General features: G+C 43.3%; 2 protein-coding genes across 6 annotated transcripts in view; one reads left to right on the forward strand and one right to left on the reverse strand.

Annotated features, from left to right (window-relative positions):
• KCNQ5 (potassium voltage-gated channel subfamily Q member 5) overlaps positions 1-5,765 on the forward strand; it is a 572,501-nt gene extending 566,736 nt beyond the window's left edge. For all 5 annotated transcript variants that reach the window (XM_025383720.1, XM_025383721.1, XM_025383724.1 and 2 more), the window contains one exon: positions 1,390-5,765. In XM_025383720.1, the coding sequence (XP_025239505.1) occupies positions 1,390-2,352 (963 nt within the window). In that variant the 3' untranslated portion in view covers positions 2,353-5,765. The remainder of the gene's footprint in view (positions 1-1,389) is intronic.
• Positions 5,766-14,153: 8,388 nt separating this feature from the next.
• On the reverse strand, positions 14,154-15,146 carry LOC112622605 (KH homology domain-containing protein 1-like). The gene is made up of 3 exons (XM_025382347.1): positions 15,029-15,146; positions 14,678-14,860; positions 14,154-14,353 (listed from the first exon to the last, which is right to left on the reverse strand). The coding sequence occupies exons 1-3, from the start codon at positions 15,138-15,140 to the stop codon at positions 14,154-14,156; spliced, it is 495 nt and encodes a 164-aa protein (XP_025238132.1). The 5' UTR covers positions 15,141-15,146.
• Positions 15,147-16,559: the final 1,413 nt, after the last annotated feature.

Here is a 16,559-nt window from a genome sequence, read left to right on the forward strand (position 1 = left end):
GTGTACATTTTTTTTTTTTTTTTTTTTTTTTTTTTTTGAGAGAGTCTCACTCTATTGCCCAGGCTGGAGTGTAGTGGCATGTTCCTGGCTCACTGCAACCTTCGCCTCCCAGGTTCAAGTGATTCTTGTGCCTCAGCCTCCCAAGTAGATGGGATTACAGGCATGTGCCACCACACCCGGCTAATTTTTGTATTTTTAGTAGAGACAGATTTCACCATGTTGGCCAGGCTTGTCTCAAACTCCTGACCTCAGGTGATCCACTTGCCTCGGCCTCCCAAAGTGCTGGGATTACAGGTAAGGGCCACAGCACTCATCATGTCACTCCTTTTAAAAATAAAACAAGGCCGGGTGTGGTGGCTCATGCCTGTAATCCCAGCACTTTTGGAGGCCGAGGCGGGCAGATCACAAGGTCAGGAGTTCAAGACCAACCTGACCAACATGGTGAAACCCCGTCTCTACTAAAAATAAAATAAAATAAATAAAACCTTATTATAATTCTGATGACACATTGAATGTTTGTTAACCTCGAGTCTGTTGTATCTTCATATAAAAAGACAATTCTCCAGAAATCAAATGGCTCCCCCAATTTAATCGAAAATACTTCATGTATTAATTCTGGAGCATTTTGTACCTTTTTTTTTATATACCTTTAAATTCAGAATCACCTAGAGTGATACTTAACGTCTTGATTTCATTATAGAATAAGTTCCTTACTAGACTTCTGTAGTTTCAGAATGTCTTCATAGAGGAGACTTAGGAAAGACAATCTGGTGTGAATGGGAAGTCTTTTTTTTTCTTTTTCCAGACAGGGACTTCTCTGTCACCCAGGCTGGAGTGCAGTGGCACAATCATGGCTTACTGCAGCCTCTACCTCCTGGGCTCAGTCAATCCTCCCAATTCAGTCTTCCTAGTAGCTGGGACTACGGGCAAGCACCACCACACCTGGCTGATTTTTGTATTATTTTTGGTAGAGACGAGGTCTCGCCATGTTGCCCAGGCTGGTCTCAAACTCCTGGGCTCAAGTGATTCTCCTGCCTCAGTCTCCCAAAGTGCTGGCATTACAGGCGTGAGCCACTGCACCCAGCCTGGAATGGAAAGTCTTAAAGTTGTATTTTTATAGTGCTTATATGACTTTTGAGAGGCACTATTTAAAGAAGTGGCGGCGGGAGAGATGCTAATAAAGACTATATAGAAGCCAAAGTGTCCCTATCTTCCTAAGTCCTCCTCTGACCCCATCATTGCTAAATGCTACATTCACTAAAGGTCAAGACTGCATTGTACTTTATGTTCAATATTTCTTTAAATGTGTTGGCACATTTAGAATTAAAAAATGAAGTCCATTCCTAATAACAGATTATACTCATGTGTAACCATTTTCCTCACTTCTAGGTACAGTCCATAGAGTCCAAGCTGGACTGCCTACTAGACATCTATCAACAGGTCCTTCGGAAAGGCTCTGCCTCAGCCCTCGCTTTGGCTTCATTCCAGATCCCACCTTTTGAATGTGAACAGACATCTGACTATCAAAGCCCCGTGGATAGCAAAGATCTTTCGGGTTCTACACAAAATAGTGGCTGTTTATCCAGATCAACTAGTGCCAACATCTCAAGAGGCCTGCAGTTCATTCTGACGCCAAATGAGTTCAGTGCCCAGACTTTCTACGCGCTTAGCCCTACTATGCACAGTCAAGCAACACAGGTGCCAATGAGTCAAAGCGATGGCTCAGCAGTGGCAACCACCAATACCGTTGCAAACCAAATAAACACGGCACCCAAGCCAGCAGCCCCAACAACTTTACAGATCCCACCTCCTCTCCCAGCCATCAAGCATCTGCCCAGGCCAGAAACTCTGCACCCAAACCCTGCAGGCTTACAGGAAAGCATTTCTGACGTCACCACCTGCCTTGTTGCCTCCAAGGAAAATGTTCAGGTTGCACAGTCAAATCTCGCCAAGGACCGTTCTATGAGGAAAAGCTTTGACATGGGAGGAGAAACTTTGTTGTCTGTCTGTCCCATGGTGCCAAAGGACTTGGGCAAATCTTTGTCTGTGCAAAACCTGATCAGGTCGACCGAGGAACTGAATATACAACTTTCAGGGAGTGAGTCAAGTGGCTCCAGAGGCAGCCAAGATTTTTACCCCAAATGGAGGGAATCCAAATTGTTTATAACTGATGAAGAGGTGGGTCCTGAAGAGACAGAGACAGACGCTTTTGATGCCGCACCGCAGCCTGCCAGGGAAGCTGCCTTAGCATCAGACTCTCTAAGGACTGGAAGGTCACGATCATCTCAGAGCATTTGTAAGGCAGGAGAAAGTACAGATGCCCTCAGCTTGCCTCATGTCAAACTGAAATAAGTTCTTCATTTTCTTTCCAGGCATAGCAGTTCCTTTAGCCATACATATCATTGCATGAACTATTTCGAAAGCCCTTCTAAAAAGTTGAAATTGCAAGAATCAGGAAGAACATGAAAGGCAGTTTATAAGCCCGTTATCTTTTAATTGCATGAAAATGCATGTTTAGGGATGGCTAAAATTCCAAGGTGCATCAACATTAACCCACTCATTTAGTAATGTACCTTGAGTTAAAAAGCCTGAGAAACCAAACACAGCTAATGCTATAGGGTGTATGAATATGTCAAGTTTAGGTCATTTAGAAGATTTGACACTGTATTTTGAAATTATGGGAGTAAACACCTTCAAATTTCAGGCATTTCTGCTTTGTGACTAAATACAAACTACATTTTCAAGATTAGGCCATAATGTATATTTAAACACAATAGCTATCAACAGCTGCTAATAAGGTATCAACTAAAGCAGAATTGGGGAACAATAGAAATGGCTGCTTATTTCAAGATATATTTGCCAACCCGTTCCTATTCAGTCATTTTATTATTAATGTAATTTGAATGTCAATTTGTGTGCTTTTGGTGATTTAGCGCTGTGGCAAGCAATTTTGCACATCATTTTCATGTTGTTCTTTATGACAAGAATGTTCTTCAATTAGAAAATGTGCAAATAATGAAATTCAGGGCCAGTGGGGCAAATAGACTATCTGACATATTTGACTTTATGAAAACGTATTCCCTGATGGCAGAATCAACTTTATAAGTGGTCAACTTCTACACAAGCGTATGAAATACTGGTCAGTAGAACAGCCATTGTGATTGGACTGGTTTCTCTGCAGTGGCGCCAACCCCAGGCTTGCCAGTACTGCCCATGTAAAGGGCAAGTGTGAGAAGCTATTCTCATTTTGCTGACATACAGGTAGGACCCTGGGGGACAGGACATTTGGGTGGGACTGAGATAGGAAAGGCTTGAAAAGAATCCAGAAACACCACCAGGAAGTTGGCAAAGTAAAAGAAAATGACATCCCCCTCAAAGGGCATGAGAGGGAGAGAAACAAACCAAAATAGAAGAACTAGACTTTTTAGAAAATGAGTATTGCTAGGGAATTCAACTACCTAATCTTCCCTTATTCTTATATATAAGCAGAGAATTTTTGCAAGGTATTTATTTTTTAATATGCCCTGAATGTCTTTTGCTATTATGTGTACATTTTGCATATGAAAGTCTAAGACGAAACTTCCTTTACTTTTTATACTGTAGTGAAAATTTTCTATTCTTCCCAAGAATATTGTCCCAAATCTGAAAGTACTGGTTCAATTTCCTGATATAAACATTTACAATTAGAAGCTAGATAGTACTGGCAGGGTCTGCACATCAGAACTTAAATATATCACAGCAGCAAAAAGACCAAGGGAAACAAAACGACAAATGTATTTATCAGAAAGCAAGCAATGCTGACTGCTTGTTAGAAACCCGTCTAGCTATCTTAGGTCGTCAGAACTTCAGCCAACATAATGACATTCAAAAGAAAAGAACATAAGAGATAGCATCAATTCAATTAAACCCTAGCCACAGGAGGATTCAAGAAAGGAAGTTGTTTCCTTGGCAGACATTAATGCTGCCCCTAGAAGTACTTCTCCAGCAGCCAAGCAGATGATCAGGGTTATCAAGTGGATGTTCAAAGGAAGAAGGAGGACCTGAACTCCACCAATCCTCCCCAGTCCTCCCCAGCCCTCCCCAACAGGTTTTCTCCATCATTGACTCTCCCCTGCTTTTCTTCATTAACTCCTTATTCATTCCCTGCCAGAATGTTGCTTCTGAACTTCACCAGGCCTTAACCAGCCTCCATCCCCAAGTCAACCAGCTCTCCGCTTTACCTAAAATGTGCTTCTCAACCTTTTAGAACCTTGTCCCTTTTGATAAACATGGAAATTTTTAAAGCTTCCTCTTCTCATCCCACTTGGATTCTGAGACAGTTGGAATCATTTAGAATCTTTTTGGCTGCTGGAAACACATAGAAGATAAAGGCTAAATTTTACACTTCAGTTAAGACTTTGTCAATCCTTTTAAGCAATTGTTTTCATTTTCAAAATACAGAATGTTAGTAAATTATGAAAATCAATTTTTCATCTTCATTCAACTTGAAGTGATGATTCCCCCTCCCAAGATTCCCCCTTCCCAAGAACATTGCATACACACACATACACACACACACACCTCCACTGACCTAAAGCCACACACCTGCCATGACTGGGCAGGCTGTCTCCCAGTATTAACAGAGGAAGAGGAGGGAGGCAGCAACTTTCAGGTAGCACTGATTCTTGGACATACTCTGTCCTGGGTCGAACCCCACTGGCAGCAGGAATTCTGAATGTATTGGGGACCCCTCCTTAGGCTTCGTTAAGCCTCAAACACAGTACAGCTCACCCAGCATTGCTGAAGACCGAAGATTCAGAAAGAAAACCTACACACAACACTGAGGTCTTAATCATAGCAAAATGTGATAAACCATGTTGTGAAAAACTTTTATACATTGAAGCCATGACCATTTTGTGTCTATCTTACTCTAGCACAAAAATTGGGGGATGTTAAAAGATAGTTGTGTGGAAACTGTAAGGTTCTGTCTGTCGCGTTACTCTCTGTGGAAATGAGAGGGGTCTCCCATTTACACTAAGCAAAGTTCCATTGGTCAGTTTTAATGATGTCTTGAAGCACAATTTAGCTGAGCACTGAGTAGCCATATGCTTTCTCAGTACAAGTGTGTCTGCCTTCAACATGTAGGGTTGATCAAGCTATTACTTAATTGCAAATATCCCTTGTATGAGATTAACTAAAAAAATTTTGCTATGTCTGATCTAAATGTTTGCATTTTGTTCAACTAAATTAATATTTGTAGATTGCAAGTTTTGTTTAAAGTAACTTTATTGAGTTTTTAAGTCCTGATCTGTTCTAAGGTGCCTTTCTCACCTCCCATTGATTCAGTGATTCTGAAGTTCTTAATTTGCAAGTAAAATAAGTCTACTAGAGAGGAGGAAATCAGGCACAAAGTGACCAATTCTCATGCCCATTTGCAAAGCAAAACTATAAGGATGATGAAACCTGGGTAACTAAATTAATGGATCATTTCACCAAATCAGATTGAGGAAATATCATAAATATTAACTTGTCTCCCTAGAAGCTGATATTTTTCGCCTTAAATGACATGGTTGTGTTTTTGTAAAAGAAACTTAATCTAATATAATTATGTGCATTTAAGTGAGCAGTTCTAAGTCATGTATGACAATGCAATTGTCTGTTTCCTGAAAACAAATAAATCAGGAACACCATATCCATTTCAAGCTACCATTAAAGTGTAATTTCCTTTGCTCTCTTCTACTGGGATTATTTGTTTTAAAGTAAAACATTAAAAAGATGTCTATAAACAGCTAGTGTGACTATTTTTATCTGGAACTAACTAGATGGTTCTGAACTGACTGGACCAAGTCTACCAAACTGACTGTATACAGATTTTGGACTGAAATATAAAAATTATCTTTTTGCAGTGTTACTGAAGAAGTCTTTGGTATTTTGGGAAGGGGGGAGATTTGCATATGCTCCTGGGGTTTTTGTGAGAAATATTAATTTGAAATTGATTATAACTCACATACCACATATTCACGTGAGTTTTGTTTTAACTATAATAAAGGGATTTGCTAAACAACGTTAAGAAATGGGGACCAGGTGGGTGCCCAAATGCTGCAGCCTCTGGCTACTCAGAACTACCATTTTAAGCAACTAGCCAGCTCTGCCTCACCAGGGAAGGGCTTCTGCTCCCAAAGGACCTTTTTTTCTTCTTCCCTAAAAAAAAATCCCATTTTTTCAATTTCACTACCAATTTTGCACTAAGTTCCAAGGGTTAATCCCAGTGGAATTACTTTCAAGGAGATAAATTTTCAAGAGATAAAACTCTGGAATACAAAGCAACAAAGCCCAACAGAGATGTTTTACAGAGGAGGAAGTATTAGGGAGTGTTATCCTGGAGGGAGGAAGAGGCTTCCCACTATGGCTGTAAACAGATCAAATAGGTATGTGCCTGTTCTATCAACTTCTAGATGAGGGAAAAGAAAATTGTGTATAGTATATGCTTGCTTGACCAACTTAAAAATGTTAAACCGCTTCCAAACGTTTTTGGAAATACTTTAGCAGTACTTCCCACTCCCACCATTTAAAACAAAATATACTTACAACAGTCATTCTGTCCTAACCATTCATGAAAATGGGCTGCCAGATCTTGAAGTAACAACTTTTATCAGTCTAGATTCAACTGCTTCGAGAATCTGGTACAAGTAAAAAGTGTTTCTTTGAAAAAATTTAAATTTTATCTTACACAGCTTTGAGATTTGAAAACAAAATAGAAATCTAAAAATGTTTTTAAAACAAAAATAGGCCGAGCACAGTGGCTCACGCCTGTAATCCCAGCACTTTGGGAGGACAAGGTAGTTGGATCCCGTGAGGTCAGGAATTCGAGACTAGCCTGACCAATATGGTGAAACCCCGCCTCTACCAAAAACACAAAAATTAGCCAGGCATGGTGGTGTGTGCCTATAGTCCCAACTACTCAAGAGGCTGGACATGAGAATTGCTTGAACCCAAGAGGCAGAGGTTGCAGTGAGCCAAGACTGCAGAGATCATGCCACTGCATGATTTGTTTTTGAAATGTAGCAGAAATCTGCTATATTTCTGTGTAGGTACAGCCTAGGTATCATAATGGAGGAGTGAATATCTCAAACACTGGCGTGAGATTACGAGCACTTAAATAGTAGCTCTACCAGTAGATAGCTTTATGATCTTCAGCAAGTCACTGATTTCTTAGTGCACTGGTTTTCCCATGTAAAATTGAGATAATACTGACTACAGGCGTTTCTGTTTTGAAATGTAGCAGATACATTACGTGCAAACTATCGATTTAGGCACTGCCCTGGAACCACAGCACCACAAAACTGGTGAATGGCAAAACTTTCCTGTTCAAATAAATAGGAAGGTCAAAGGTACATTGAAATGATATATTACTCTTTGCCTAGTCACATGATTTACTTCATTTCTGTTACCATGTTGGCGACTATTTTAAGTCCAGTATGCTCTAGGATAGATATCAGGGTTCTAGGGTTTCCATACAGTGTCACAACACCTGCACCTACTTTTAGAACTTTTCACCTGTATGCTTTTTTAGGTTTGTTTTTGTTTTGTTTGTTTGTTTTGTTTGATTGTTTTTGGAGACAGTCTCTCTCTGTCACCCAGGCTGGAGTGTGGTGGTGCAATCTCAGTTCACTGCAACCTCTACCTCCCAGGTTCAAGCAATTCTCATGCCTCGGCTTCCTGAGTAGCTGGGATTACAGGTGTACACCACCATGCCGGGCTAATTTTTTGTGTTTTAGCAGAGATGAGGTTTCACCATGTTGCCCAGGCTGGTCTCAAACTCCTGAGTTCAGAGGATCCACCTGCCTTGGCCTCTAAAAGTGCTAAGATTTACAGGCATGAGCCACCGTGCCCAGCTGCTTTTTTTATCTTTGGTGACACTCATCCGTTTCCATTACTTGCTGCTTCTTCCTTCTCTGTTCCTTTGCCTGCATCACTGTGACTTACTTCCTGTATCACCAATCCCTATCCATTCCTGTGCCCCCCAAGAAACTAGGTACTTACACCCTACCCTTGCTGCAGCTCAGGGTGCCACTCACCCTCACATAAGCCATGACGACATCACACCATGCACACCCCCAACACACAGATGCTTTTCAGAAGTGCTGGCGCTCCTCATCTGAGTCCTTGGCCAATGCTGCAATGCCCCGTTCCACCCCCCTTACCAGAAATCCCTCTGCTTGCTTGGTGAGAGAGGAGGCAAACCCCACTCCAGGATGGGAACTCCTTGCTCTTTTTTTTTTTTTTTTTTTTTTTTGAGACAGGCTGGGGTGCAGTGGCGCGATCCCGGCTCACTGCAACCTCAACCTTTTGGGTTCAAGCAATTATCCTGCCTCAGCCTCCCTGGTAGCTGGGATGACAGGTGTGTGCCACCATGCCTGGCTAATTTTGGGGTTTTATTTTTTGTTGTTGTTGTTGTTTTATTTTTCCGAGATAGAGTTTTGCTCTTGTTGCCCAGGCTGGAGTACAATGATGCGATCTCAGCTCACTGCAACTTCCACCTCTTGGGTTCAAGCGATTGTCCTGCCTCAACCTCCTGAGTAGCTGGTATTACAGGCATGCAACACCATGCCCATCTAATTTTTGCATTTTTAGTAGAGACAGGGTTTCACCATGTTGGCCAGGTTGGTCTCAAACTCCTGATCTCAGGTCATCCACCCTCCTGGCCTCCCAAAGTGTTGAGATTACAGGTGTAAGCCACCACACCCAGCCTAATTTTTGTATTTTCAATAGAGATGGGTTTTACCATGTTGGTAAGACTGGTCTTGAACTCCTGACCTCAGGTGATCCACCCATCTCAGCCTCCCAAAGTGCTGGGATTACAGGCGTGAGCCACCACACCTGGCCACTCCTTGCCTTTAGGGTAAACTAATTCTTCCACTCTGGGTTCCCAAGCCCTTGGTTGTCACCTGCTGCCCTCTGATTCCCCATATCTGCAGCATCTCACCCTTCCCCTCATAAATATGCTTAAGCCTCTCTCCCATGTTACCAACAACGTTCCAGTACCCTCCCTTCCTCTTTATTTTACTCTATACATCATCTTGACTTTAGAAACAAACTGCATCTTATAAAATAAATTATATAAAGTACTTCCATTTCCACAGCATCCACCCACTAACCAGCACATGACAGTCAGAATCACGCCCACCCAGCACAGCACCACAGAAAAGCTGCACTAGAAATTCATCCATGACCTCTTAAAGGCTAATTCAAGGGACACCTTCAACCGGCATGCCTTTTGGCTTTTGTGTAATAGTGGACACTGCAATCACTCTTTCTTTCTCTTAAAATGTCTCATCTTTTAGAACGCCACCCCTTTCCAGTTTGTCTCTGTAAGTTATGGAGAAAAAATAAAAAAGGATTTTTCCTGAACTCTCACTCAACAATCAACACAGAAGACTTCTGTGACCTCTGGTCGCCAAGACATGTGTGGGGATTTCTCCCCACTGTCAAAAGACAAGATTACAACACATTCAGTCTGAAGATCTTAATTGGTTTTTGTTTGCAATTCTAAAATTGGGCAACACCTCCTTCTATGCAATTGAATGAATGTTACAGTGAGTCAAGCAGAGGAGGCTGGTTTTATAAACTGAAAAGAGCTGAGAAGAGCAGAAACAGTAAACAAAATGCAGATTAGTTTCAGTTAATTTCCTCATAAAAGTTAAAGCAAAGGGAACTTCTTTAGCATGTTGGCTAAAACTGGCCTGTTTGGAAATTTAGTTATTGTCTCTATCTCTCTTGATTTCTCGAAAGGTCAAACAACTTAGTTTTGGCGTGGTGATGTCTAAGTTTAGCATGAGTGATTCCGTTGTGGTTTGGTCTGTTGGGCCTGGCAGTAGTAGTTCAATCCAAATCAATGGGCTCCTTTAAATTTCCTTTAACACCACCAACAGCCAATCAATCAGTTTTGCAGTGGACACAGCTGGGTGTCTTCTAATTAAATTCAATTCTGGGCTGGGCTTAGTGGCTAACACCTGTAATCCTATAATCCCAGCACTTTGGGAGGTGGACGTGGGCAGATCCCTTGAGCTCAGGCATTCGAAACCAGCCTGGACAACATGATGAAACCCCACCTCTACTAAAAATACAAAAATTAGCTGGGCGTGGTGGCAGGCGCCTGTAGTCCCAGCTTCTCGGGAGACTGAGGCAGGAGAATCACCTGAGCCCAGGAGGCAGAGGTTGCAGTGAGCTGAGATCATGCCACTGCACTCCAGCCTGGGCTACAGAGCTGGGCCCCATCTCAAAAAAAAAAAGAAAAAAGAAAAAAAAATTAATTTTGAATTATCTACCTGGAAGTACCATTAGATCCCACAGATTGATGGCTCAGTCCCACCAGACTGCCCTCCACTTCAGATGCCAATCACAAGCCCCAGGTTGTTTTACCTCGGCTTCTGGGCGACCAGGGATAAATCGGGATTCCTACTCCTGGGATTGGACTCATTTGCTAGAGCAGCTCACAGAACTCAGGGAAACACATTTACTGGTTTATTATAAAGAATGTTTCAAAGGATATGGATGAAGACATGCACAGGGCAAGGTTATGAGGGAAAGAGTGCAGAGCTTCTACCCCCTCCCCAGGCATGCCACCCTCAGGAAGCTCCGAGTGTTAAAGTATCCAGGATCTCCACAAACCCAGTCCTTTTATGGTTTCATGGAGCTTCATTACACAGATAGGATGGATTAAATCACTGGCCATCGGTGATTAGCTCAACTTTCAGCCCCTCTCCCCTTCCCAGATTTAGAGGTGGGGCTGAAAAGTTCCAACCCTCTAATCACATCTTGACCTTCCCTGTGACCAGTCCCCATCCTGAAGCTACCCAAGGGTTCTCAGCCACCAGTCATCTCATTAGCATACTAAAGACACTCATCAATTTGCAGATTCCAAAGGTTTTAGGAGCTGTATGTCAGGAAACAGGACTAAGACCAAATACTGTACATATTTCACACTGCCACAGTCCTACCTCTCTGGCTTGGTCATCTTTATAGACTTCTCCAAGCTCCTATTGTTTCTCATTTATTTTTTTTTTTAATTTGTTTTTTATTTTTGCCAGGCCCCTCCATCACATGGAAATATTTCATTTTTTAATCTTCTATTTGCTGAGTGAAGGAGAACAATCAATTCAGCGACTTGAGCTGATTTAACTTTTTTTTTTTTTTTTTTGAGACAGAGTCTCACTCTGTCACCCAGGCTGGAGTGCAGTGGCATGATCTCGGCTAACTGCAACCTCCGCCTCCCAGGTTCAAGCAATTCTTGCCTCAGCCTCCTGAGTAGCTAGGATTACAGGCATATGCTACCATGCCCAGGTAATTTTTGTATTTTTAGTAGAGACGGGGTTTCATCATGTTGGCCAGGCTGGTCTTAAACTCCTGACCTTATGATCTGTCAGCCTTGGCCTCCCAAAGTGCTAGGATTACGGGTGTGAGCCACCATGCCTGGACTGTTTCACATTTCTTAACTGTAGGTGTTCCCATGGATTCCATCAGCCTCTTCCCTTTTCTCCCTCGGACTCCATGCTCTCCCCAGGTGGTCTCGCTTATGATTTCAACTACTAATGCAGAATGATCCCGCCCAATCACCAGCCCAGATGTCCCTCCTGAACATCACCTCTAGATTCTTCCCTAGGGCCCAAAGTCACCACAAATGTCCCAGATTAAAACAACTTAAGGGCAGGGATATCTCACTCACATTATACCTCTAGCTTCTCACACAATACTATGTAGTAGAGACTCAATATGTTAATGAACAGGTGTTTTGTTCACCCCAGGACTTTTATTTGGCTTTCAACAACTTCCAACCCCTAATTTCAGAGGCTCTGTAGTCAAAAGGAAAGTGCAATCATTAAGCCTCGTTCGCACTGTGTCACAAATTTAATCTGTTACTTTTCCCAAAGGTCTTTACTGTATAAAGTAATCTGTTACTTTTCCAAAGGGGCCTGGGAAGAAATTAATGCCACATAACCAGTAATCATGTTTCTACAAGACTAGGACCTAAAGAGCCCCACTCCCATCCCACTTAGACCTCACATTGTTGGTCTCTACTCCTCCCCATGCCCCAAAACAACTGACTCAGACCCCATAGATGACACCCATGCCAGACTTTGACCACTCATCAGAAAGACTGCCTTCTGTCAAACTTCACTGTAGACCCCAAAGAAAAAAGGGGGACTATCTACTGTTCCCCATCCTTGTGCCCTGTAACATCATACTTCTGCTCCCCACTTCTCTTTACTTTTTCCTACCAATGCCACACCCAGAGCCCAGCCTACAGAGTCTTTGGATCCCAAGCCTTAGAATAACAACCCAGGCTTAGTGACTGCCCAAGATTGTGTCAAAAAATGCTTCCTAGTTACCATAAAATATAATCCTTACCACATTACCACAAGAAACAACCTTCAATAGAAGGACATTTTTATCTAACTGGAAGAACAGAGGTAGGACTAACTCCAGGCAGAACACAATTTGTTCAATGACATCATCAAAGTTCCAGTTTATTTCTGTCTCTGCTGCCCTCCTTTTCAGCTGTATATTATTGGTGCTCCTCTTATTGTCTGCAAGATAACAACAATGGCAACTAATGCCACACACCTCCTTAATCACATCTAACCAGAGACAGGAGGAGGCAGGCAACCCTCCACCCAAGTGCAGAATATAAATCCTAACCTGGTTAGGTTAATACAGGTCACATGCTCATTCCTGGACCAGTGAATTACAATGTGTATGGCCTGATTGGCTTATGTCAATCACCATTCCCCTTTTGGAGCTAGGGAGGTAGCGTACGCCTTTACGAAACAATAGTTCTGTTAGAAGAAAGACGGTGAAAGAATCCAGGCAAAAGAAAGTTTCTCACCTGAGGTAGTCAGTATTATCTCAATTTTATATGGGAAAACCAGCGCACTAAGGAATCAGTGACTTGCTGAAGATCATAAAGCTATCTATTGGTAGAGCTACTATTTAAGTGCTCGTAATCTCACGCCAGTGTTTGAGATAGTCACTCCTCCATTATGATACCTAGGCTGTACCCACACAGAAACCTTTGGTGACTGGGATTTAGAGATGAGAATTATGGCCTTAAAATACAAAATATTGATTTCATCATTTGTGGTATGAAACTTGAGAGAGAAAATACTCTTTTTGCACATGTCTTTTACAAAATAAGTTTTTTCTCTAGTTTATGAGCCATCAATTATTAAATTATAGATTTAAAAGTAAACATGATATTCTCCTTGAGAATAGTGTAGCTTAGTTATATTCTTCCTCAAGCAAATTCATAAGTGTTTTTATACTTTGAATATGATCTTTCTAACTTATTTGGTAACTGGCCATGTAAAAACCATGTAATTAACAAATCGTGTTGGCTTCAAAATAGATTGCAAATTCAACCATTTCCTAACACTTCTACCATTCTACTCTAGTCCAAGTCACCATCGTCGCTCTATGCTAGATGACTGCAATTGCCTCATTATGAGATATACAGACTGCTGGAGAAAGAAGAAATTTGAGTGGAAAGAGTTCGACTGAGGACAGGTTTAGCTTGCCGTAATCTTGGCTAGAGAGCTCCAAATGTAGATTTGGCATTCGGAGAGTGTTCTGGAATGGATTAATTCACAGCTTGAGGGACTTCAGAATCTCCATCTGGACCCTTCCTCCCACCTTTCCGTTCTCCCCATTTGTCTGCACTTCAAGGTCCCGGAAAACCCTGGGGATCCTAGGAGGGTCCCTTTTCAGAAGCCCCCATTTTCACTCAACTCAGAGCAGCCTAACCAGGCTCCAGACCCGAAAGGAGCAGTTCCTGAAAGTGCCAACTTTCGTACCCGGCTCCTTCCCTGGGCTGGGCCTCCCCAGACCTCAGCACTGGTCCAGAGAATCCCCTTCAGGGCTGAATAAGTTCATCCTAAGGAAAGAGAACAGCACATCGAAGGCTTTGCATCATAGGTAGCTTATTATTGGATTGCTTTGCAATAACACTTTCTTACGTTCAGGAGACTTCCCTCAGACACATGTCTACAAGATCTGAGAGGGACAGGTCCCGGCCACAAATTCAAACTTTCTTCAGTGTCTTTCATGTCTTTCTCACCAAAAGCAAAGCCAAGACTTCTCCTTTCATCCCCACTTTTCCAGGGGAGATCAGTCCTTAATTACAAATAGAGTGAACTCAAATGGAATCCCGAACAACCAATCACTTGGTAAGGGGAAGGCTGAGGAACGCTAAGACAGATGTTTCCACTTATCCTGGAGGCGAAAGACAGATCTCCAGTGTATGGTGGCACGCTAATGGAGGCGACCAGGTCATGGTTGGTCAGGGGCTGGCTCCGGACACGCTCCAGCATCTCGAGGCCTGCAAAAGAAGTGCCCGGGGCTGGTGAAGCAGAGCCCATTATTGGGGCCCTTGACAGGCCTGGACTCCACCAGGGACATTGCAGGGAGGATGTCACCCCAGTCAGGCCTTCCAAGGTAACCCATTTATATCTCCCCACTACCCTCTACTCCCTGAGCATTTGGATGCCACAAGAGTGAGCCCTTCCCTTCCCAGTGAACTCTAGGAAGCACCTGGATCCCCCAGTCACACAAGGGATCCTTCAATAATCCAAGGTGCCACACAACTCAGCCAGAACTCCACCATCAAGCCCTCCACTACCACAGTTCAGCCAAGAATACCTACCTTGATCATGACGACAGGAGTCCTGACTCCCCACACAACAGAACATGTGCAGCAGCCACTGCCTTGCCCTATGTGGTCCGACTACAGTCACACGAGTCTGGCCTGTAGCTGTGAACCAACTCTCCAGCTGAATAAGGGTGTGGCTGTGCACCTCAATGCAGCGAAGGTATGTGTCATCGTGCCCTGTGAGCATAAGAGGTGAGAGGAGGGTCTGTCAAGCACAAGCCCTTGGGGAGTCGGGAGGTGGCCTTGGGGGAACGGACATGTGACTGATGAAGGTGGAAAAGGAGTAAAAGATTGAAAACTGAGAAGACAAGGATGAAGGAGGGGACGTGGGCAAAGACCACTCACCAAAGATGAGCTCCTCCTGGTCCTCTTCCATGTGGAACACCATTGGAGCATGAAAGTTTTCAGGCAGGGTCCACCATGGCTTCTTGCTGAGAGCACTTGTTCCCATGTCCATGCTCTGCTCCGACCTGATTCAGAAGAGGGTCACGTCCAAGCAACTGGTTGGCAAAGGACTTAGAAAAAGTGAGGGAAGGGCCTAGGCTCTATCCTTATAGGTACACAAAACAACCCGCCCCTTGAACCACCTTAGGGTGGGTGTCCAATCCCCGTAGCTCTTCCCAAGATAATTCATTCCAAGTAATTATCTGCTCTGAGGTAAATCCTTTCATGCCAAACTTAATCATCTGACTAGTGCTTGCTTTTCTGATGCCCCAGAATCAAAAACTTTCTTCACTCTAAATTCAAAGAATTTTGGAGTGAAGTCACTATTTTGCAATCAGCAGTGTAAGAACTGATTCACGCAGGGATCATCAAGGGATGCTGAGACAAATGAGAAGGAGGCAGGGCAAGGGTTGAGGGATGGAGGTGCAGGAAGGCTCCAAATGGGCTCCCTAGATTTGCACAGGTGCTGGCAGCCACCTAGTGACCACATAGTATATTCCAACAAGACTGGGTTTGTTTGGTGTGCCGCATCAAGGGAGAGTAGACAACACAGGAAAATAAGCATGTCGTAGGGAGTCGATTATAGGAGTTGACTAGAGGAGAGTGCTTAGGGAGTAGGGACCAGTTTTTGAAAATGGGGCAATTGGGTGATTATCCTGGTAACTTTATCTGGGAGGTAGGGGGATTAATGTGGTCTTGATTGCAGAGTGTCAAATCTCTCTGGTTTCAAACACAGTTAGAGTGAACTCTCTACATCTTGTTGCATGACAATCACTGAGCAACCTTTACTGGTTAAAATATTTTATAAGAGATGTTTATGTTTGGTAGGGAAGACTTGAACTTGCCTGTCAGTTCCCAACTGCAAGTTCCTAGGTGCTTTTTCACTTATCATACTCCCCTTTTGACCAAAGTCAAACTCAGCCATCAGGACTTTTAACTGTGGGGTTCAGATCTATACCACTGCCAGAATCCACTGATCACAAGTTTATCGGGACAACATTGTTTGCTTCTGTGTACAGGTGGTCTCTCATGTACATTGTGTTGCAAAATATAATAGTGAAAATATAATGACCCGGCTGGTTAAACCTGGGAGGTGGAGGTTGCAGTGAGCCAGCTGGTTAATTTTGTTTTTTAAAATCAACACGTTGCCGGGCACGGTGGCTCAAGCCTGTAATCCCAGCACTTTGGGAGGCCGAGATGGGCGGATCACGAGGTCAGGAGATCGAGACCATCCTGGCTAACACGGTGAAACCCCATCTCTACTAAGAAATACAAAAAATAGCCGGGCGAGGTGGCAGCGCCTGTAGTCCCAGCTACTCGGGAGGCTGAGGCCGGAGAATGGCGTGAACCCGGGAGGCGGAGCTTGCAGTGAGCTGAGATCCGGCCACTGCACTCCAGCCTGGGCTACAGAGCGAGACTCCGTCTCAAAAAA

The sequence above is a fragment of the Theropithecus gelada genome, chromosome 4, assembly GCF_003255815.1.
Source record: "Theropithecus gelada isolate Dixy chromosome 4, Tgel_1.0, whole genome shotgun sequence".
NCBI lineage: Eukaryota > Metazoa > Chordata > Mammalia > Primates > Cercopithecidae > Theropithecus > Theropithecus gelada.